Here is a 25,137-nt window from a genome sequence, read left to right on the forward strand (position 1 = left end):
GCCCATACAAATCTCCCTTGAGTCGGCACACATGTGACTCACGATCGAAGGTATCAAATCCTTCCAGCTTCTCTATGTACACCTCTTCCTCAATCTTGCCATTGAGGAACGCAGTCTTCATATCCATCTGATAGATCTTGCAACCCATCTGTGATGATAGTGCCAACATCGATATGATAGATGAGTGTAGGTTTTAACCCTGTACAGAAATTACCTGCATACGAATTCTAAAACACAGAAAATAAACAATGCGAGAGCATAACACATAAAACACATATACACAGATATTTTCCTCTGGATCCCTAAACCGAGACTACCAGCTTGATTTTTCATTATATTCCTTTCAATGTTACAACACATATTTATACATGCCAAAGCATCCAATACCATGGACCGAAAAACCATCGCGTCCAAAACCATGGACCAAAAACCATAGGTAGGTTCGCCCAACCTAATATAGTGTCCAAAAAAAAAAAATTCCCAGGGCGCTGCCCCGGACCCCGTAGAAGGGGTCTACCCGCCCCCCTCAAACCCCCTGTGACCCCCTCGCTGCGCAATCGACGCAATGAAGGGGGGGCTCTGCCCCCCCTCTAACCCCCCAGTTCACTACGTGGGTTAGTCGTGGAAAGAATATAACACAACCCAACAATCTCCCACTTGTTGTTTTCTTTCCACATGGGGCCACAGGAGAGCTTAGTCATTTTTCCAGCCCTGAAATGCCCATTGTTTCTCTACACCAAGAGAACTTCTCAGAGCTCACAGATTTTGTCAATGCATCTGCAGTATTCTTCAAAGTGTCCACCTTTACTAGCAACACCTTTTTGTCTTCTATCATATCCCTCACAAAGTGATACTGAACATCAATGTGCTTTGTCTTTGAATGATAAGCAGGGTTCTTTGCCAAGAAAATTGCACTTTGGCTGTCACAGTCTATTCTTATAGCTCCCTGTACCAACCCCATACTTGAACACAATCTCTGCAACCAAACTGCTTCCTTGCTTGCATGAGTGGCTGCCATGTATTCTGCCTCTGTAGTTGATAGTGCCACTACAGATTGTTTCTTACTCATCCAACTGACTACACCTCCAAATAGGTTAAACACATACCCACTTGTAGATCTTCTCTGATCCAGATCTGCAGCCCAGTCTGCATCAACAAAGCCACGAATATCCAACACTCTGTCCAATCATGGTCTTCCTTGGTAGCACAAACCATAATCACTAGTGCCACGCAAATACCTGAAAACCCACTTCACTACTGTCCAGTGCTCCTTCCCTAGTTTTGACATAAACCTGCTCAATACTCCCACTGCATGTGCAATGTCTGGTCTAATACATACCATTGCATACATCAGGCTACCGACTGCACTCGCATATGGAACACGGGACATGTCCTCTTCCTCTTCTTGTGTCTTGGGACACTGTTCAGCAGATAACCTCACACCTACAGGAATAAGAACCTTCATCGGTTTACTATCCTGCATATTGAACCTCTGTAGTGTTGTCTCAACATACTTCCTCTGGTTTAACCAGAGCTTCCTCTTTGCCCGATCTCTTTTAATTTCCATGCCCAAAATATAGTTTGTAGCACCAAGATCTTTCATGTCGAATTTGGAGGACAATTGGGTCTTCAAATCCTGGATAATTTCTTTGTCATTTCCAACCATCAACATATCATCCACATACAAGACCAGATAAATAACACGGTCACCAATTAATTTAAAATACACACAGTGATCTGCTTTGCTTCTGGTGAAGCCAAGTCCCTGTATAAATGTATCAAATTTCTGATACCACATCCTTGATGAATGTTTTAACCCATACAGAGACTTCTTTAACTTGCATACCAGTTCTTTCTTACCATTCACCGCAAAGCCTTCAGGTTGCTTCATGTGGATTTCCTCTTCCAAATCCCTGTGAAGAAATGCTGTCTTCACATCCATCTGTTCTACCTCAAAATCAAAAGCAGCAGCAATAGATAAAAGTAACCTAATAGAAGTTACCTTAGCAACAGGAGAAAAAATATCACCAAAATCAATTCCCGGCACCTGGGAATAACCTTTTGCTACCAACCGAGCTTTGTATTTCTCCACCTTCCCTTCTGCATTTGTCTTCTTTTTGAACACCCATTTGCTGCCAATGGGTTTTCTTCCAGCTGGAAAATCCACCAAATCCCAAGCCTCATTTTTGTGCAAAGATGCCATTTCATCAACCATGGCCTCTTTCCAGAGTTTTCCATCCTCTGAATCTATTGCTTCCTTCATAGTTCTGGGATCATCATCAGTAACAGACAAAGCAAAATTTGAACAGAAAGCAGAAGGACTATACCTTTCTGGTTGTCTTCTTTCTCGAACTGATCTTCTCACAACTGGAGTTTGTGGCTCTTCATCTTCTGATTCCTCCTCTGCTACAGAGTTTGATTCTTCCTCCTTGAGCTCAAACTCTATCTTCTCAGGTTCCTTTGGTTGGACTTCATGTTTAATAACATCTTTTACCTCTCTGAACACCACATCTCGGCTGTACACAACCTTCCGTGTGACTGGGTTCCAAATCTTATAACCCTTTAAACCATCCTTATACCCAATAAAGATGCACTTTTTAGATTTACTATCCAACTTGGTTCGTTTCTCCTTTGGAACATGTACATATGCATCACATCCAAATGCCCTCAGATGTGAAAGAGAGGGTTTCTTACCAGTCCATACTTCTTGTGGAGTCTTATCCTCCAACGCTGATGAAGGTGACCTGTTGACCAAGTAACATGCAGTATCCACCACCTCTGCCCAGAATTCTTGTCCTAACCCAGCACCACTGAGCATGCTTCTTGCCCTTTCCATCAACGTCTTGTTCATTCTTTCTGCGACTCCATTTTGCTGAGGTGTATATGGAGTAGTCTTCTATCGTGCTATACCACACTTCTTACAGAATTCTTCAAATTTCTTGCTGCAAAACTCTCCACCATTATCTATCCTCAGCACCTTTATCTTCTTCTTTGTCTGATTTTCCACCAGAGCCTTAAATTCTTTAAACCTGTCAATGACTTCAGATTTGTTCTTAAGGAAATATATCCACGTATTCCTTGAGAAGTCATCTATAAATGATACATAGTACACAGACTTACCTAGTGATGGAACCTTCACAGGTCCAAACACATCACTGTGCACAAGCTCTAATATTTGTTTCGCCCTCTTAGCACTAGAGGGGAAACTCACCCGATTCTGCTTCCCATATACACAATTTTCACAGAAATCAAAATCCAGAGAGCTATTACTCATACCTTCTACCATACCTTTACCATGAAGTATTTGAAGGCCCTTCTCTCCAATATGTCCAAGCCTTTGATGCCACAGCATGGTCTTCTCTCCAGAGACCACTAAATTTTCAGCTCCACTTTCAGGAACTACAGAACTATTGCACCCATCAACAACAGTGCTACCTTGCAGCTTGTACAGAGTTCCAGTCCGAACTCCCCTCATCAATACCAGTGCTCCCCGAACCATCTTGCAGGTATCCTTCTCGAACACTCTTTTTACACCTGCAACATCCAACTTGCTTACAGAAATCAGATTTCTGGCCAATGCAAGAATATGTAGAACACCCGGAAGTGTTCTAACCCTTCCACCTTGCAACTTCAACTTTACTTTTCCACGACCAATGATTCTAGCCTTCCTATCATTTCCTAAGAAGACATCACCACCATCGTATTTCTCATACTCACAGAACCACTCTCTATGGGGAGTGAAGTGAAAGGATGCACCTGATTCAATCAACCATGCCTCATGATCTACATGTGTACTTGAAGAAGCCAAGTACACATCCCCACCTTCATCTGAGGTGGTTTTCGCCTCTACAGAAGGAGCATCATCAGATCCCTTTCCTTTATCAGGAGCTTTAGATTTACAATCCCTTTTGAAGTGCGCTTCCTTTCCGCATTTCTAGCACACCACCTTTACAGGTTTTCCTGGAGATTTAGATCTCCCTCTAGATTTAGATCTCCCACTCGATGAATTATTTTTGTTCCTATTCTGGGACCGTCCTCGTACAGACAAGGCATCACCATTATGGCTCTCCATATTTTTCCGTCTCATCTCCTCCATCAGCAAGGCTGAGACTATTTCATCAAACTGCAAAGCAGTTGCATTGCTACCTATTGCAATAACCAGACTATCCCACGAATCTGGTAGAGAACACAACAAACTAATGCACTTATCTTCATCTGAAATTTTTATATCAACAGATGCTAACTGACTTACCACAGTATTAAATGCATTCAGATGCTCTATCATCGAGTCTCCATCTTTCATCCTTAGGTTATACAGCTTTTTCCGCAGGAACAATTTATTCACCAGAGACTTAGATTGGTACAAAGTCCCTAACTTGTCCCACAAAGCCTTCGCCGTAGCTTCCCCTGATACATTTAGCAATATTGAATCTGAGACACACAATCGTATTGTGCTCTTTGCCTTCCGATCCAACTTCTTCCATTCTTCATCGGTCACTCCCGTTGGTTTAGTACCTGGATCTACCGCGATCCACTAATCTTTATCCACCAACAGATCCTCCATCTTGAGTTTCCACAACTCAAAACTCTGACCATTGAACTTCTCGATCTCTATCTTTCCGCTACTCGCCATCTTCTTTCACCACCAGAATCGATCTCACAGATCTCCCACTGAACAGGGTCTACCACAGGCCCGAGCGAAACCCCTCAGCAACAAAGGCGTCCCCTTGAAGCCAAAACAGCTCTGATACCAAATGTAGGTTTTAACCCTGTACAGAAATTACCTGCATACGAATTCTAAAACATAGAAAATAAACAATGCGAGATCATAACACATAAAACACATATACACAGAGATTTTCCCCTGGATCCCAAAACTAGGGCTACCAGCTTCATTTTGCATTATATTCCTTTCAATGTTACAATACATATTTATACATGCCAAAGCATTCAATACCATGGACCGAAAAACCATCGCGTCCAAAACCATGGATTGAAAACCATAGGTAGGTTTGCCCAACCTAATATAGGGTCCAAAAAAAAAAATTTCCCGGGGCACTGCCCCGGACCCCGTAGAGGGGGGCTACCCCCCCTGCTGCACAATCGGCGCAATGAAGGGGGGGCTCTGCCCCCCCTCTAACCCCCCGGTTCACTACGTTGGTTGGTCGTGGAAAGAATATAACACAACCCAACAATGAGTACCTTGCTACAGGAGCAAAAGTCTCATCATAGTCAATCCCCTCGACCTGTGAGAAACCATGGGCAACAAACCTTGCCTTATGTTTCTCCACACTCCCATCAGCTGCTTACTTTACCTTGTAAAGCCATCGGGAACTTACCACTGACTTGTCCTCTGGTCTTGGGACAACATCCCAAACACTGTTCCAAACTATGGAGTCGTACTCCTCCACCATAGCATCAACCCAGACTGGCTGCTACACTACTTCCTCAAAGGAAGATGGTTCGGTCTCTACACGCTCCCTAACAATGGCCATGTAACCAGTGTACCGCTCAGGTGATCTCCTATGTCTGCATTGAGAGGACGGTTGTCCCACATTTTCTCTCGCATCCATCACCAATCTGTCAGCTTCCCTTGAGCATTTCCACCCATCTCTGGAAGACTCTGCATGAGTGGATGTCTCCACTCCTGGATCCTCTGCATGCGGCTACTCCGCATCAGTCTGAGGCTCCTCCTCCTTAGGAACCAAAAGTTCCTCCTCTACATGCAACTTGAGCTCCCTCTCAAGGGAAACTCACATTGCTTTTGCTTGTCGAACTTTAGATCTCTACATACCACTGTCCTTTAACTGGTAGGCAAGAACACCAGGTAGTTGTGGGATGTATCAGTGTACCCCACAAGTATCCCCAACTCAGCTGTTGGCTCTAGCTTCTTCCTGGCATCTTTAGTCACATGGCAATAAACAGATGATCCAAAGATCCTGAAGTGACTCACATCTGGTCTCTTCCCGGAGAAGGCCTCCATTGGTGTCTTCATCCCCAGTATATGATGTGGGCTTCTATTCTGCAAGTATACTGCTGTATTGCATGCCTCAGCCCACAAATGAAGTGGTAGGCCTTGGTCATGCAAGATCACCTGAGCTGCTCCCACAGTCATTTTGTTCTTTCTTTTGGCCACCCCATTCTGCTGTGGGTTATGGGGTGCCGTCAACTCCCGTTTAATTCCTTCTGCTGCACAGAAGTCCTTAAACTATTGAGAGACATAGTCTCCACCATTATCTCTTCGCAAGGCCCTTATTTTCTTTCCAGATTCTTTCTCAGCCAAGGCTTTGAACTCACAAAACCTTGAGAAGGTTTGATCCTTCATCTGCATGAAGTAGATCCAACATCTACGAGAAAAATCATCAATAAAAATAACAGGGTACCTTTGTTTAGCGATGGAGGCTGTCGAGAATGGTCCACACACATCTGTATGAACTTGCTCCAGGATTGCTCCAGCTCGATTGTCTCGATCCTGAAAGGAAGATTTTACATACTTACCCAAGGTACAACCTTTGCATGTATCCACTTGCTCCAGTTTACCCTTGGGAAGTCCGGTAGAAATCTGTTGCATGATCTTCAAGGCCCCATGGTGCAAGTGGCCCAATATTCTATGCCATAGCTCACCAATATCTTGGCTTTGCACCAACTCTGCTTTGGAACTCAATGCAACACAGTCGTATACCTCCTGCTTGTAGAGATTCTTTACTCAAATCCCAATCCTCTTGGTCTGTCCAGTGTCAACGTGCCTCAGGAATGCCTCTCCTTTACTAAAGACTACATCATGGCCTTTGTCTTCCAACATAGAGACGGATACCAGGTTCTTCTTCAGTCCGGGCACATACTTTACATCAGTCAGGGTGAGAGGAGCTCCATGCTCCCTCTGAAACACAACCGTGCCTTCACCTGAAACACAGTACTTTCCATCATCGCCCATCTCTATGCGCATTTGGAGGTCCTTCTCCTCCAAGGTACTGAATAGACTCTTGTCGCCAGTCATGTGGAATGAGGCTCCACTGTCCAAGTACCAAACACACCCCACCATCAATGAAACCATGCATGTGATGAGGGTGAAATCCAATTCGAACTGTGAGGCCAGTGCCTCACCATCTGATCCTTTCGAGGATCCCTTCTTGGATTTCTTCTGTGGATAATTTGTTGCATAATGGCTCACCTCATGACAATGAAAGCATCGCACTTTCGATTTGTCAATCTTCTTCCCACCATGCGAAGAACTCAATTTGGAATGGGAAGCCTTCCCTTTCCCTTTCCTTGCCTTCCTCGCTAAGGCTAGATTTTCTTCATCATCATACTTTGATGAAGATCCATCCCTAGTGCTTCTCCTTATCTCCTCCTTCATCAGATCCGACCACAGTCATTCCAAATCTAGAAGTTTCTCTCTTCCATTTACTAAGTCTTGGTAGCTATGCCAACTCTTAGGAAGACCGAGGAGAGCAAGACTCACCATGTCATCATCGGCTATCATGATTCCTACACTTCCAAGCTCATCCCCGCAGGTGGTGAGCTTGTTTAGATATGTAGAGATCGTGTCGCCCTTTTCACACTTGATTTTCTCAAGCTTGTCTTTCAGCGCTAGCTTCCTCTGATCACTGCTGTTCTGATATAGATCCTTCAATGTTTTCCACATTGAAAAAGGTGTCTCCTTCCCATGGAGACTCGAGACAATGTGGTCTCGAACTCCCTCCATAGGAATCCTCCTCACTCTAGCCACACATTTCTTCCATTCCGCCAATTCTTGGTCATTAGCAGCTTCTCGCTTGGGGACTTCTTGATCAATGAAGTCCTTCAAACCGTTGTCCTCTAATATCGCTTCCATGAGATCCTTCCAGGCTATATAATTCGAGCTGCCATCCAAGGCATACTCGAGTCTCAAACCGTTGAATGCCATTGGTGAAATTTGAGATGTGATAAGAATTCGATTTCTATAATCAGGAACTTCAAATGTCAAACTTCTCCCTTCTTTGTATACTATTCTCCGCTTTGATCACCTTTGCTCTAATACAATGTATAATTTCCCACTGTAGATCACCTGATAATGCAATATACTAAAGCAAAATACTTGATCTACTTCTACAAAAAAACTTGCGGAAGCTTAATTAATTTTGAGCAAGATCAAATAGAACACATATAACAGAGAATGAGAAATCAATCACACATGAACACAGAAGAATACTCTGGGGAAAGCCTCAACTAAAAGCCCCGCTATTTGTATTATCATACAAGTGGAAATATCTCCGGATTACACAAAGCTTTAGCTCACAAGCTATCCAGCTCTCAATACAATCCCTCAATGCTGCTCATAGATTGAATAGACACAACATATGCCTTCCCTCAGTCCTCCAAGCCTCCTATTTCCTTGTGCAGTTTCTCTTGGGTCCTCTGGTTGCCGCCTGTGTGAATTCACCTCTCACACAACTCACCAAAATTAGAAATAACTGCGCAATCCTCAAGGAATGAATTCCTTATGCATGCAAGATATATCCTCAATGGAATATTCTTGCAACTGATATTACATTGTCCCATCCTCTGATCTCAACTGGGTCTCTGACTGAGCTAACATGCATGAGTTATTTATGAGAGAATATTCAATTATCTGAAGTACTGCATGCATTAACTAACTGAACTCACAATCAGTTCCACAAACTGTTGGAACTAATCTAACTGGACTTAACTCAGTTAACTGAGCTAATTAATTACAACTCAAAGTACAACTCATCCTGATCTCCTTAATTAAGGGATAACTTCCTCATTCAAGGGGAAAACTGTTGCATGTCTTCACATAGACTTCATGTTTGATTTTCTCCAACTAATTAACTCAAGATGAATTAATTAATTATTTTACCAACAACTGCTAAGATCAAATTCGAATTTTAATTCTCAGTTTTAGTTCAGTGACTAACTAAAATTGGAATGTATCCCGAAATGATATTTTTGGCACTTCTATATTTAGCATTTCTTGTTTCTATTTTCAACAGAGAGTCTAGTAGATATATTGTAAAAATATGAAAATTCTAATGAAAGGATCAACTTACAAACAAAAAAACATTGTGTTCATACTTTAAGTAAAAAGAGCTTGATGATACACGTTAACCTTAATACTATTTACTTCTATATATAGACCAAGATATAATGGCATTGAATAGGTAATATTTTGTTTATACTTTAAGTAGATCCCTTATTAAATATTTAAATGTTGTACATTCAAAATCTAATTTTCGCTACCTAAGGAGATCATTGGATCTTGTTATTGCATCAAGAACATCATTCCAAAATTGTTTGACAGTCATAGAAAATAGATGGTTTCAAGTTAAATATGGCTTAGATGGGGCATGGTTTTGTCGCATTCATCCCCTCTATCAAATATCAACATTGGAAAAAATGGAAATGAGCATGTTAGTTAACAAATCAAAGGATATATCTATTAATATTCCACAGACGCAACTAGAGTAAGAGTACTATAGAAATAAAAGGTACGTAAGTAGATGATCAAGCTCACTTATTCATTACTTTAACACATGATAAGGAGTAGGGGTTGCATGGAAGAATAAACTCAACTAACTATTTTATAGTGAGTACTATGTTTCATTGAGTCTAAGTTTCTTTTCTTTATTCATATTATTATTCTTCCTCTCCAACTCAATTCATATCAAATATTTAGAAACCATTCCCCCGTGAAAGAGGATATTAGATTATATAGTGATCTAGTGATTAAAAAAGCTTTTGCAATATAATGCCTAAGACCATATAAAATTTTTGACAAGCATTCTTGAGCAACAACCTCTCCCTGAAATAATGTCCAAAGAATGCAGGAGTTGTGTCACAAGTCAATAGATCTTGAGTATGATGAAGTCTTGGGTTCAAATCTCAGGCTTACATAAACTATTTTGACATAATATAGAACCTTACAAAAAATCAAATGAAGTTCTCACCAATTTTGGTGACATTGTTAATCCCTTACACATATCACTTGTTTTTGTCTCTTTTGTAGGTAGGGTCTCCTTTGTCTATATCTACAATAGTCACTCAAGGTCTGTATATCCTGTGATCTATGTCTCTTTAATCACCAACCATGTTCAAGGCATGTCGCTTGAGCTATCTCCTTACTAGTGGGCTTGGTATGAATATCTTCATAATATATCTTGGCCATGGTATATCTCCTTATGTGCACACTATATATTCAAGGTTATTCTTTTTGTTTCATTTGTTTTATATTTCTTTTAATTTGTTTATTTACTATTTCTAAGTTAGGGTGTTAGGCATTATAGTGTCGTCGTCATCAAAATGTCTAGGGCTTATAGCGTATAAGGGTGTTAATGTGTTAGGAGACAATTGTGCCAAGGGTCATTCTACATTTATGTTTTTTCTTTTTTTAGTGTGGTTCACATACACCAGAGATTGGTGGCTGCTACATCCATGGAAATATCTGAGTAGATCCATCTGAAGGGATCACTTCCTGTCGGATCATTAGCAGAGCCTAACCCCAAGAGCACCAAATAGAATTGACCCTGTGACCTCCCATTAGCAAAGTCCTTTTAATGACAAGAACTCAACCAATTGAACTAACCCTCAAGACTATCATATGTTTATGTTAGTAATGAGTGTTTTTTAATAGTTAGGATTATATAAATTAAATTAAAAAATCATAAAACGTCACTTATGCGATGTAACACCCTCCTCCCATATCTACCCAAGTAACCATGCCAACCAGGTAAACATGTGACAAGAGGCTACTATGATTGGATTCAACCTCCTATGTGACCTTAAGGAAGCGTAATCAACAGAGCACATCAACCAACCTATCCACATAACCAACAGAACCCTCAAGAGACATGTCAGCCACTAAGACATGCTGGGATGGGGTCCCTGGGGTCAATTTTTTTGAGTTTTGAGTCATTTTTGTAATACCTTTTTGTAGTGAAGGTAAAGTCTCTGCGAAATGTTGAAAGACGAGCGCGAAGCTAAGTAGAGTCAAAGGGGCTTTAGTCCCTTAGTTGGGTAAGTGATAGAGTTGTTTTGAGGTCCGCCCATGGTCCGTGAACCATGGTATTGTAAAGTAAATGCTATAAATAGATGAGTCATGGCGAATCTTAGAGATAACGGGAGGAAAAAAGAATAATTGTAAGGGAAAGGTGCTAAGGTAGGAAAAGTGTGTTTCCTGTACTTAGGCGAAAGGGGAAGGCTCTTGAAGTTGAGTGTGCGAAGACCTTGGTAAGTCCATAGCTGAGTGTGCATGCCCCTGCAGCTGGGTGCGTGGGGATAAGAAGTCTATATCTGAATGTTTACATGTAATAAAGATTGTTTTGGGCTGAAAGTGAAGCATTTGTGTTCTTTTGTTTACTTCTGCAAGGTTTATGTATCTTCGCTATGTAATATGTTTAATATGAATTAATGCTTATTTATTGCGTGAAACTGGTAGATTTGTAATATTTATGCATGATAAGTATAATTAACCACCTTCGCAAAGATCTGAAAGTAAATTAGATAGATTTGCAGTAGTTGTCTGCTCAGAAGGAATAAGGTTGTGCGAAAATAGATCTAAGCTATAAGAACCTTAGGAGACCATCACACAGGCCTTTGGATATTGAAACCTGGTTCTAGCATCCCCCAATACTGCTTCGAGTGAGACTGTATCTTGTGCTACACAGGTTGTTGCTGAAAGGGCCAACATTTAGGGTTTTGTTGGTTGGTGCAGTTAAAGTTGAACTTGGGTCAGGCCCCATCAAGCCAACAAATGGTTTTGTTGCCGGGACTGGGATCAATTTGAGGAATGTGTGATGTCGAATAAGTGGTTCCCTACTAACAAAGAAATTGAGAAGTGGCTCGATTGGAAGGAACACACATTTGTAGCTTAAGAGAACAAAAATCTGCGATTATCCAAGGAAAAGTGGTTGAATAGATACATGTATTTAGACGAAACTGAAGCCTTTTTTTGTTTCTTCCCCTGCGGACTACACGAGTGGTTGTCTCCATTAGCAGACATTCAGGGTACATGGAAGCTTGATAGTCCTATTGTGTGGACTCTAGAGCTGGTGAGGCACCTTGAAGCTTCAAAAAACAACATCGCGTAGGTTGTTGATCACTGGGTTGATCGCATCATAGGAGGATACGTCACTAAGCTCGTGATTGATACAACCATCAATTATAGTGAAGCAGAGTGCAGGATCTTCAAGGGACTGTGAGGTAAGTATTTAAAATCTCTAAAAACTTGGATTAAGATGATGTTGTGTGAAAAATGGGTTATGTCATTACCTTGATGTTTGGGACTACATGAAGTAGAAAACCCTTCAGAAGGAATGGAGAATCGGGCTCTAAATATAGTCCGCTATTGGGATCCTCTTCAAGCGATGACGAAGGAACTATTCTAAATACACCGCAAAGTGCATTGCAGTTGGTAAGTCAGGGTATCCCGCGGATACCTCATCCATCCACTCCACCTCCACCTCCACCTCCACCACATACACCTACACCTTCACCTCCACCTCCACCTCCACCTCCACCTCCACCATTCAACATGGAAAACACAATGAAGATGTCAATCTTTAAAGGGGTAGGGAGTGAAGACCCCAAGAAATTCTGGTTTGTTGCAAATGCTGTGTTGACATCATAGAAGATCAATGATTATAATCTAAAGAAAGCACATCTAGTCACAGCGCTGCATGATAGGGCACTGACTTGGTATATCAAGTATTGTCAAGACAAACCTCGCTCGACATTGACAGAGACTCAGCAAGTGTTAAACAGTGAATTTAAGAAGCCTAAATCTTAGGCACAGTTTGTTATAGAGTTTAAGGAAATACAAAAAATGGTAAATGAATCCTCATGGGATTTCGATCAGAGACTAAAATTCCTGATCTGGCAGGCTAATATGAACATCACAGATGAACAACACAAATATTGGTACATTTCTTCGTTGTTGCCTCACCTAATATTACCATTATCACAACAGAAGATAGAAACACAAGCAAAAGTTGTGGAGATTGCGATGAGGTTGGAAGCCTCGCCAGTACAAGATACGAACATTGGAGTGCAACAGATTCACTCGCAGCTGGCAAGTCTGCACCTGGAGTTGCAGAGCCTGAAGAAGGGAAAGGAAGCCTAGCCTGAAGTTTGTGCAGAAGTTTGGTGCTTGAAATGCAAGGGCCACAGTCATGATAAGGACCATTTTCTGGTTTATCATAATTATCTTATTCGAGGGGGCCTGTCCCCCTAAAGCCAGAGCATAGGAGCAGTGTCATGGTGCACTATTTGTCAGGTTACAGGACAGCATGCGACAAACAATTGTCATCTACTATATAAATTTGTACAGATCCCCCAACAATTGTTTTTAAATTTCTTCAAATATGTCGGTTGTGATGAGCGCCATCATCGAAGTTATGAATTAATGATGGATAGAACCCCCACCTATCGAATGCAAGTGGAAACTCAGCCTCAGGATGAGAGCGCAGGTGCATCGTGCAAAGGATTTCAATGCCATGGAAGATGAAGAGGACGAGGGGCTAGCAGAGGTCGTGGACAAGTTATTTGTTATAATTGTGGCGAAGATGGACATTTTGTGCATGACTGTCAAAACTCAACACATCCATCTTTTCAATATTGTAGATAGTTCGATCATGTGATAGAAGTTTTCCCGATACTTATATCAAAGATGCAAGAAAACAAGACGCAGACCCAACAACCTACGTGGAATACCCAGATGATGAGGGCGTAGCCTCACGAAGAGGATCATAACATCAATAACGTAATGCGCAGTGGTATGGCCACAAGTGAAGATAAGGGAACACAACCAGAGGCCAAGGGATGGGTGCGCAAGGCTGCTGAAAAGGAAGTTGGGTTTGACCTCAACCAGGCTAAAGAAACTTTGATGGAGCCTAAGAAGAACTTTGCTGAGGCTTCTACGTTGGGGAGTTAGGAAAAACTGGGTGGAAATAGTGAAGTGCAAGATGTGGATCCTTCGTTGTTAGCCACTTTTCTAAAAAATTGTATGAAGTTGTTGAGGGATCAAAAGGCAGTAGAAGGGCTCAAGGAGTTGATCGATAATTGCACAGGAAAAATCAAGATTCATTCATAACAGTGCACTGTGAGGAAACTCGATAAACACAAGAAGTGAATCGGGCGGGAGATGAGGCTGACCGTGCAGATCGGGGAGTATGAAATGGACCAAGTCATCCAGGATTTGGGTTCTGATGCGAACGTACTCTCGAAGTAGACATGGGAAAGGATGGGGAGACCTGTGCTACAATGGTCTCCTATACAGCTACACATGGCCAATCAGCAAAAGATCATTCATATGGGGCGCCTGTATGGGGTAACTGTGGACATTGAAGGAGTGAGAGCATTGGCTGACTTTGAGGTAATTGAAATAGTGGATGATAACAATCCTTACCCTACACTATTAGGAATTGATTGGGCCTTCGACATGGATGCAATGATTAATCTGAAGAAGCAAAAGGTGACATTTAAGAAGAAGGTGCTCGGGGTTATTATGCCATTAGACCCTGTTGAAGGGGCGCAGTACACTGAACTGGTCCGTGACTTTGAGGAGGACGATGATTTGGATCAAATATACAAGATTACTATGTGCGATGAAGATTAGATCAATCCCACTGTAGATGGGCAGATCACGTGGGATAGAGACATCTCTTGTACCTTAGACTCAGATGAAGAGCTCGAACACTGGAAGAATTGGTTGCATGAGGTCTCTATGCTATGTTGCAATATGATGACAAAGTTGCTGCAGTGTGTATCTATGGAGGTAAGGAAACTTCCGCATTATGATGGCTTAAATGATGTTAATCTTTTTTTGGATGAGTTTGAAAGGGAGGTGCCCGAGGAACATCGTTTCTAGGCACTTGAATTGGCACTATGCGCTATGCCTGCCCGTTGGTGGGGTACACATAAGGAAAGCTTTGCTGACTGGAAGGAATACAAGAGAATGATGAAGTTGCGGTTTGGATATGCTAATACCTGGATGACTGAGAAGTATAGCAGAAGGGATGATCCACGCGAGCACTTGGCATGATGGATTAAAGCTTGGGGAGAAGAGCCACAGCTAGAATGGGTGCATATCTTCTGTCATACCCTCGATACTATCCCAATGAACTGGTATTTGGAAATAGAGCTATGCCATGGGATGGCTGAATGGGATATCTTGAGGGAAAGCTTCTTATTAACTTTCATCTTTGAGGATGGATTCGAGTGCATTGATGAAGCGCTTCAGGAAATTAAGGCCACCATCTTTAGAACTCCTAAAAAACTAGTAGAATGGGTTGAACCAGACTGGAGTACATAGCTGTACCACGTGCTAGAATGCTACAATGTGACTATAGAAGAAGAAGAAGACGATCTGCAAAAATTCAATATCCCAGAGACTAAAGGACAACGTGAGGTTGAAGGACCTAAAGCAGAGAACCCTGATATGTCTAAACCTTTGAAGACCAGGCAAGTAAACATTGGATCCGACATGCAACCTAAGTTTTCCAAGATAGGGGATTATTGGGATGAATATACGATTGATAAAGTTGCGAAGTTGTTGCACGAATACCAGGACTTGTTTCCTACCAAGTTCTCAGACATGAAAGGGATTGTAGGGGATATGGGAGTGATGCAGATCAATTTAAATCTCGATGTGAAGCTTGTAAAACAGAGACCCTACCGGCTGAATCCGAAGTATAAGGAGAAGGTGTGCAAAGAGCTAGACAAAATGTTGGAAGCTGGAATCATTGAACCAGTAGAAGAATTTGATTGGGTGAGCCCTCTGGTTGTTCAAGAGAAGAAGCAGCAGGGTGAAATTAGAATATGCGTAGACCTGAGAAAGCTCAATGATGCATGCATTCATGACCCATTTCCAACACCTTTTACGGATGAATTTTTGGAGAATGTTGGAGGACAGGAAGCTTATTCATTCACTGATGGGTTCTCAGGGTACGATCAGATTAAGCTCGTGACAAAGGATCATAATAAGACAACCTATGCGAAGGAGTGGGGATGTTTCTAGTACACCATGATTCCATTCAGGTTGAAGAATGCACCCACGATCTTTTCAAGAGTTTTAATTGCAACGTTCAAAGAATTCATCCATCAATTCTTATAAGTGTATTTTGATGACTGGACTGTGTTTGGGTTGTTAAAATGCCATGTTGCGAGTATGCTCCTCATGTTGGATACTTGTCGCAGATACCAAATCACCCTAAATTTTAAGAAGTGTATATTTTGTGTGCCTTATGGGATATTGCTAGGTCATGTGGTCTGCAAGCAGGGATTAATGGTATATCCTGCGAAGATATAAATGATTGTCAATTTAGAAGCTCCGAAGAATGTAAAGCAGTTGCGCGCAACGTTGGGGCACACTAGTTACTATAGAAAGTTCATCAAAGCTTATGCACAAATAACCATGCCAATGGAAAAATTACTAAAGAAGGACGCGACCTTCTGTTGGGATGAAGAGTGTCAGCACAGTCTGGATGTGTTAAAGGAAAAGATGGTGACTGCACCGATTTTAGTGTTCCTCAATTGGAAGAAAGAATTTCATTTCCATGTGGATGCCTCTTGTATTTATTTGGGTGTGGTATTAACCCAACAACATAAAGGTGAGATAGATAACCCTATAGCCTTCGCGAGTAGGAAACTATCAAAGGCTGAGAAGAATTATTCAACTACAGAGCGTGAAGGATTTGCAATGGTCTATGTGCTACAGAAGTTTTGACATTATTTTTTGGGCACGCATTTCAAAATGTATATAGATCACTCTGCTCTCAAGTACCTAGTCAACAAGCCTATGTTGGGGGGCACGATCTGTAGGTGGTTATTACTATTTCAGGAGTATGACTTCGAGGTGATTGTGAAGTCTGGATGGTTGAATGCGAGACCAAATCATTTATCCTGGATTGAGACAAGTGAACAACCAACTAGTTTGGAGGAAGGGTTGTCGGATGCACAACTCTTTATTGTACGGGTAACAGATGATCACTTTGCTAATATAATCCAGTTTCTAACTACTAGAACAACCCCGGAAGGATATTCTACTCAGCGGAGGAAGGAATTGGTGGTTCACGCAGCTGACTTTTCTATGATTGTGGGACACTTGTATAAGATGGGTACTGATGAAATACTATGCCAATACGTTCCGGAATTTGAATGATCTAGTATCCTCGTTGTAGCACATGGAGGAGTGGTGGGTGGAGATTATGCAGGTAGAGCGACCACACAGAATATTCTGCGCGCAGGATTATGGTGGCCAACACTACATAAGGATTCTAAGGCATATTGCAAGGCATGCGATGCGTGTCTAAGGATGGGAAAGCCATTGCGAAGGGATGAATTGCCCTTGAATCCTCAGATTTCATTACAGGTGTTTGAAAAATGGGCTATTGATTTTATGGGTTCGATACATCCCTCGAGGAAAAAGACGAGCGCACAATTTATTATTACTGTGACTAAATACTTGACAAGATGGGCAGAAGCACAACCAGTGAAAGAATGTACCGCCGCTACAACCACGAAGTTCCTATTTGAGGATGTATTGATAAGTTTTGGGTGTACTAAGATACTGATAAATGATAGGGGTACGCACTTCCTCAAAGAAACTATTATTGTGATGCTCGAAGAATTTCAGGTTTATCATCAAAAGAGTACGCCCTATCATCCTTAGCCAAATGGTACGGTTGAAGCATTCAATAAAATCTTGGAGAATGCATTGACGAATATCTTCAACACACAAAGGAACGGATGAGATGTGCGTATACCCGCGGTCCTATGGGCATATCGGATGACATGTAAGAAGTTGATTGGAAAAACCCCATTCAGACTGGTCTATGGGATAGAGGTTGTGATGCCCATGGAGTATATTGTGCCGATTTTGCGAATTGCAACATTAACTGATATGGAGGACCGCGAGATTATGGAGGAGTGTCTTGCGCAGTTGTTGGAGTTAGAAGAAGATAGGTTTTTAGCAGGATTTCACCAATATGTGCAAAAGGAGGGCAAAAATGCATGGCACAATCGACATATTAAGTTGTGCACCTTCAATGTGGATGATTTAATGATACTATATGATAGCAAGTTCATGAATTTCCCCAGGAAGTTTCAAATTCACTGGTTGGGGCCCTATGTAGTCAAGGAAATTATAGATGGTGACACAAATCAGCTCGCAAAGTTGAATGGGGAAACATTTCTGGGAAGAGTCAATGGGAGTAGATTGAAGTTATATCAAGAGGATCCTGCCCCTGGGCAATGACTATATGATGGCAGGACAGTCTTAGTACTCTAGGCAGCTGCAAGGAAGTATGGGACTATAAACTACATTGCCCGAAGAATGGGGAAACAAAGTAAAGGGGTTGCGTGAGGGAAGCCAAAAGTGCACTAGAAGAAGCTGTGCTAGGAGGGTTGCGCCATGGAGGTTTTTGTCGCATAGATGGTTCCAAAAATAGTCGTTGGGTGCACTGTAGTGATTGGATGGAAAAAATATCATTAGGAAGAGCAGGTAGGCAATATTTATGGCACAAATGTTTGGCAATCTGCCACCAAAGATGCATTTATGATATGATTTTAGAGGGAACAGTCAGATTTGAATTCGAAAATACCTATACATATGGCATGTTGGCCTGTATTAGAAAACTTTTCCTTCTGAAAATTATTTGTAAGATCTATTGTCTGAAACTTATGAACCGAGAAGATTGGTAGAAAATTGTGTCACAGCCAACGTTTTCAAATTTGCCTGAGTGGAACTGTGAGCTCATCCTTGAGTACATGACTACAACTGATCCCACAAAAGCTGATTTCTCCGAAGCCAATGTCTTTGAAGCCGTTTTCTCTAACACCGCAACCCCTGAAATTATGTCGCCAATGGAAGCTATGCCTTTTGTGTCTACAGCGTCGAGGTCGCCTAGGCCTAAACAATCCACCACTAAGGAGAACCAGAAGAAACCACAGGCTGTACCGGTGAGGCAGTCACCAAGGAAGAACCGTGTGGAGCTTCGACAAAAAGGAAAAATGGATAAGGAAAAACAACCATACGAACCCCTAGATCTTGACGAAGAGGAGCTTCGCGACGAGGTTGAAGAGTTGGATGCTGAGGAGGGTGAGCCTATCACTAGGCTCCTGGAGTATATCCCTCCATGAAAGGGAAAAGCGAAGGTACCCAAGGATCCCGATTTAGGCAAATTTATGGTCTCTACCCCACTATTACTGAAGAAAGTGTCATTTGAAGGTGTGCATTTAGGATGTATCCCTAAACTAAAAATGGAGGATTAGGATCTCGCTGATCACGAGAAATTCCCGCATTTGGCCACAAACAAATATCTGGCAAAGATATATTATGAGGAGACTGGAGTCACATGACTAGAGACTATGAAGTGGGTCGCGGGGGTTGAAAAATCCGGGTTGCTGAATATGTTATGGGTACCACACATTAGCCAACCACTATCAACACGGTGTGCGTATGCCAATTGCTTGCGCTGGTGGATGATGGGTGTCTCTGGATGGGAGAACCCATCCCCATAATAGACATTTTGATCCAACGTATCACAAGGTTTCCCTACCAAGGGTTGGATCCCGCCAAGGATTTTGGAGGCAAGAGTCAAGAGAAGCAAATCACGGACAAGATGAAGTGCGAGTATGGCTTAGTGAAGAAGTTGTGAGGATACTCTATCCGCTCCATCACTGACAGGGCAATGCAGTTTTCCACCAAAATATTGGCTTGCAAGAATATGAGAAAGTGTCGTGCGGATGAGGTGCCAACGGCAGTCATTTCCTTGGTTGCACAGTGTGCGAAGGGGGTACAGTACAACTAGGCGCAGTACCTTTGCAAAGAGTTCCTACTGAATTGTTGCGAAGTGTAGGACGACGAAAACACGTTTTGATCAGCTGGATATTGGTGGCCACCCGCCTATTCCACCTAGACCCCCCAGTCAGTTTCATCTGTTTCCTTAATTGTAGCATAATTTACTATTTTTGGCAGTTTTTTGGGCCCTGAACTTCCAGAGCCATTTTGAGGCCCTAAATGACATTATTTTGGGAACATTCCTTAAAAATTTCTTAGTAGTTGTAGTCCTTGGAGAGATATTTCCAACAAGGTATCATACACATCAAACATAGAGAGTATGACCAAGTTATGACCCCGAGAAGTTGGCTACTCAACTAACCCCAATGGGGCCCATAAACTCTTGGTGTTACACCTCCTTGGGTTATGATTTTGGTTGTTTATGGTTTTCCCTTATTGTTCAATAATAAAAATTCCCTTGAGCCTCATTGTAACTCAGTTCAAAGGCATGTAGCTGCCACATCTCTCCTCAGAGATAAGTTACCATCGCCCGAGCTATATTATTTCCATTCTGTTTGTAAGCATAGTTCATTATTTTTCTATTAATGAAATAAAGTGTTTTTCTGCTGCATCTCTGTGTTTATGATTATCTCTGTAGGTTGTTGCATTCCTGTTTAAGCTTAGATCAGTGGTTTTAGAGAAGTCTTCTCTCTCTATTTTTCTTTTCATGTCCACAACGAGGTCAGGGTATAAGGAGTTAGGGCTCGATCAGGTTTAACCATTTCAGGATCAGCCTCGCAAAACTCGATGACCTCCCATGGAAGAAGAAAAGAAAGATGATGGGATAGGAGATCCTTTCAAAATATTGCTCGAAGAGGCCCTCAAGTGACAGAGGGATGCAATGATGGATAACTTTTCCCATATCCTTCGATGGCTACACACAGACGATGCATCTTCATCCAGCAGCCACTATGGAGGCGCCACTCCTTTTAAGGTACAAGCTTACTTTGATATTTCGATATTCGAAGGCCTGATAGATGCAGACGTCATAGATAAATGGTTAAATCTATTGGAAGGATATTTTTCAGTTCACGACTTTTCCAATCGGGAAAAGATTACATTTGAACTTCTCAAAGCCGCCCCACACGTCAAGGACTGGTGGGAAACCTAATGTGAACAAAAGGACGAGAGTGAACCCTCGTTGTTCTCAGCTGCACCCACTTGGAATTCTTTCCAAGACGCCATCAAGGAACAATATTACCCTGTCAGAAGCTATGAAGATAAATACATAAAGTGGACCATGCTACGGAAGGTAAGGGACCAAAATGTGTCGAAGTTCACAAATACTTTCCATGCCCTTCACACGAAGTTGGGTATCAAGGATACTGAGCGAAATTTGGTGCTCAAGTATCATGGTTGTCTACACAAGTACAACTAGGACGAGATGGACTTTCTGGACATTTCCCCGCTCGGCACGACATATCGATACACTATAAAGATTGAGAAGAAGTTTAAACAGAAGAAGTGGGACTTTGGATCTATGAATCTAAAGCAAGGAAAAGGCACCCCCAAACCACAGAACAAGGGACCAAGCCAAGGCTGGGCTACCCAAGACAACCTGCCGAAGCCGCAAGAAAAGAAAAACACTACGAAGACGAAGAAGGAGATGGGAAAATGGTGTGGGTTCCATAAGAGCTCCACTCACAATACAAGTGAATGTTGGGCCAAGTAGCCACTAGTGGCCGAGATGAAGGCTTCCGAATCAGACGTAGGTTCTGACCCTGAATCAGAACCTGATAAGGGGACTGACAAAGGGAGGCAGATCATTGATGCGGAGTCGAGTTGCATCGTGGCCACCACAAAGATATAGAAAATTGAGATTGAAGATCTAGAGGAGGGGGAACACCTCTTCCACTCACAGATGTGGGTGAATGGTTCTACTGCAGTTCATTGTCAACAGTGGGAGCCAAAATAACCTCATTTCAGTAAAAGTTGTGAAGCGGTTGGGTCTAAAGACTACAACGCATCCACAGCTGTACACCATCGGGTGGTTTCACCAAGGATGAGATCTTCACGTCAGCCAGAAGTGTCGGCTTCCCTATAACATCAAGCCCTTCACAGATGAGGTATTGTGTGATGTTTATCCTCTTGAAGTTTCTGATGTATTCTTAGGACAACCATACTTGTGGAAGCGAAATGATGTATATGATTCTAGAACTCGCTATGTGATTATTACTTTGGCTAATAAGTTGTACAGGATACCGGAGGTAGCCCTACCTAGTGTCATCACTGCAAAAAAATGCAGTAAGATCATTTCCCAAACCAAGGAAATTTTTTTCCTTATGATTCGCCCCCAAGGCAAGAAGAAGGTTGTGGCCACGACTTCTAGGCAGGGCTCCTCTACGCAGCAACAACAGATGGACAAGGTCATGGAGGAGTACAGGGACATTTTCGCCTCACCCACGGGGGTACCTCTACGCTATCAGGTAGGCACTCCATCGATCTAACCCCGGGTGCGCCACTGCCCAATGGAATGATCTATCTACACTTTGTTTTGGAGAACGATGAGATCAAGAGGTAGATTCAAGAACTACTACAGAAAGGGCACATCAGGTCAATCTCATCACCATGTGGGAGTCGATTGTATGGTATAGAAGAAGGATGGGACCTGGAGGATCTGTATTGACTATCGGGCGCTGAACAAGATCACTGTCCGGAATAGGTACCCAATCTCATGGATTGATGACCTTCTGGACCAGCTCAAGGGGGCCAAATATTTCAGCATGATTGACTTAAATTCAAGTTATGACCAGGTGCCTATCGAACCCTCTAATGTGTGGAATGTTGCCATCAAATCCAAGGAGGGCCTTTTTGAATGCTTGGTCATGCCGTTTGGATTGATGAATGCCCCTGTAACCTTCATGAGACTGATGGATGACATCTTACGGCCCTTCACCAATGCATTCGTGGTGGTGTATTTAGATGACATCCTGATCTTCAACCAGAGTTGGGAAGAGAACCTCCACTATATTTGACAGGTCCTCCAAACCCTTCGACAACACAAGTTATGTGCTAACTTAGAGAAATGCACCATTGGCTTGACCCAGGTTCAATATCTAGGGTACATCATTGATGAGCAGGGTGTACATGTGGACGCATCCAAGATACAAGTCATTTGGGATTGGCCAGCCCCAACCACTCTAACAGATCTCTGCAGCTTTTTGGGTCTTGCCAATTCCTATCATAGGTTTATGTTGGGGTTCTCTTATATCACTTGGCCTTTAAGTATATTCAAGAAGGGCGGAGGGAAAGAAAAGTTCTTTTGGTCGGAAACCCAACAATGAGCATTCTCCGAGTTGAAGAATCACCTCTATTCTGCACGAGTGCTCACATTACTAGACCTACAACAACCATTTGATATTGAGACACATGCCTCTGACTATGCTATTGGGGAAGTTATTACTCAACAGGGGCATCCAGTGGATTACTATGTTGTGACACTTTCAGACACAGTCCGAAAGTACCCCACATACGACAAATAAATGTATTCCACTGTGCAGGCCTACTGCCAATGGAAGCATTACATTCTGGGGAAGGAAACAGTCATCCACATGGACCATTGACCTCTACAGTTCATATAGACACAAGGGGAGTTGCAGAACGATCACCATTAGAAATGGTCCACCTATCTACAACAGTTCCATTTGAACATTAAGTATAAGAAGGGAAGTACCAATAATGTTGTTGATTGCCTCAGCAGACCACTGGTCATGGCGCTAATGACTGTGCTCGACTCCTATGAGCACGAGACATCGAGGTGGCCGCATATTTATAAGAGCGATCAAGAATTTAGCAACATATACCAGACACTCTTGGAAGGGAAGAAAGTTCCAAATTTTCACCTTTAGGATGCACTATTATGCCACTTGGGATACATATGTGTTCCTTGAAGTGACCGTGCCAAGATGATTTGGGAGTAGAGAAAGCAGTGGTAGTATTGCAAAAGTATTTTTATTGGTTGAAACTTCGTCAGGATGTTAGGAAGTACGTTAGATCCTACATCGCCTACGCCATTGCCAAACCAACCATCAAGAAGCAAATCCTGTATGCTTATGTACCTACTCCTAGTCAGCCTTGGGAGTCTATCTCCATGGATTATATGTCGGGCCTTCCTTCTACTAAGCACGTAAATGATTTTGTTTTCATGGTCGTAGACAGATTCTCTAAGATGGCCATCATGGCGACCTGCAAGAAGAGTATCTCAGTAGAGGCCACTGCTAAGCTCTTCTTTGAGAAAGTGTGGGTACACTTTGGGATCCCACAGTCCATTATCTCAGATTGGGATAACAGATTCCGAAGTGCATTTTGGTAAAGTCTCTGGTCGATGCTGGATACAAACTCACTAAGTCCATGGCTTTCCATCCCCAAACTGATGGAAAAATAGAGGTTGTCAATAGTATGATCGTACACATTTTTCACATGTACAACTCGAAGCATCCACACACATGGGATGAAAGTCTCCCCTATGTCCAACACAGCTACAACAAAGATCTCCACAACTCGACAAGCCGCAACCCCTTTCAAGTAGGGCTGGGATTTCAGCCATTATGCCCCATTGATGTGGCCAGACCATTTGTAGCCACTCAGTTAGATTCAGATCACGTGCAGTCAGAATCTGAAAGGGCTAACAACTTCATTGAGCACATTCAACACATCTGCCAATAGTTCAATGATATATTGGACAAATCCAATGCTAAGTACAAGCAGCACCATGATCATAATCGAGTGTCACACAAATTCCAGGTGGGCGACAAAGTTTGGCTTCATTTGCAGAAAGAGTGCCTTGCTGGACCCCACCGCAAACTTTTCCCACTTTGATATGGGTCATACACCATCACCAAGGTTGTTGGTGACAATTCCTTTGAGTCAACATCCCACCGTTCCTTGGTCTGCACCCAATGTTCAATGTAGATCGCCTTTGGTCATAATTCCCACCATTGTTGGACACATCTGACATTGCAGAACAACTCACACCAACAAAGCTCAACCTGGACTGCATGGAATAGGCCACAACTAATCAGGCCATGGACATATATATCAAGAACATAACAGAGGATACAACTATATCGAGTTTTCAAAGCAAGCCAACTCCATCACTAGGGCAAGTGGTTCACCAGGGACTCGGTTCAACAAAAATTTCCTCACCTCATTGAGGCTCTCCACGCAATGGGGACCATTGCTTCCTAAGGGGGGAGTAATGATACAGGTGGATATTGGTGGCCACCCACCTATTCCACCTAGACCCCCCAATCAGTTTCATTTGTTTCCTTAATTGTAGCACAATTTACTATTTTTGGCAGTTT

The 25,137-nt window shown here is 42.4% G+C and overlaps 1 protein-coding gene and 1 pseudogene across 2 annotated transcripts in view; one reads left to right on the top strand and one right to left on the bottom strand.

The window, feature by feature from the left end:
• The window catches only part of LOC149255135 (arogenate dehydratase 3 pseudogene), a 49,210-nt pseudogene extending 36,479 nt beyond the window's left edge, over positions 1-12,731 (bottom strand). The window contains exon 1 of the transcript XR_016265495.1: positions 12,720-12,731. The product of XR_016265495.1 is annotated as an arogenate dehydratase 3 pseudogene (transcript). The remainder of the gene's footprint in view (positions 1-12,719) is intronic.
• Positions 12,732-17,851: 5,120 nt separating this feature from the next.
• On the top strand, positions 17,852-18,250 carry LOC149255138 (uncharacterized). Its single transcript, XM_089454958.1, has one exon. It carries the CDS (start codon positions 17,852-17,854, stop codon positions 18,248-18,250), a length of 399 nt encoding a protein of 132 aa, XP_089311084.1.
• The last annotated feature ends 6,887 nt before the right edge of the window (positions 18,251-25,137 follow it).

The sequence above is a fragment of the Pinus tabuliformis genome, chromosome 7 (genome assembly GCF_031772625.1).
Source record: "Pinus tabuliformis cultivar Carrire ecotype Pingquan chromosome 7, CPIR1, whole genome shotgun sequence".
Classification (NCBI taxonomy): Eukaryota; Viridiplantae; Streptophyta; class Pinopsida; order Pinales; family Pinaceae; genus Pinus; species Pinus tabuliformis.

What these genes read in the sequence shown, in the direction of transcription:
- LOC149255138 (XM_089454958.1), top strand. Translation starts at nt 17,852, where the DNA reads ATGGAGTATATTGTGCCGATTTTGCGAATTGCAACATTAACTGATATG.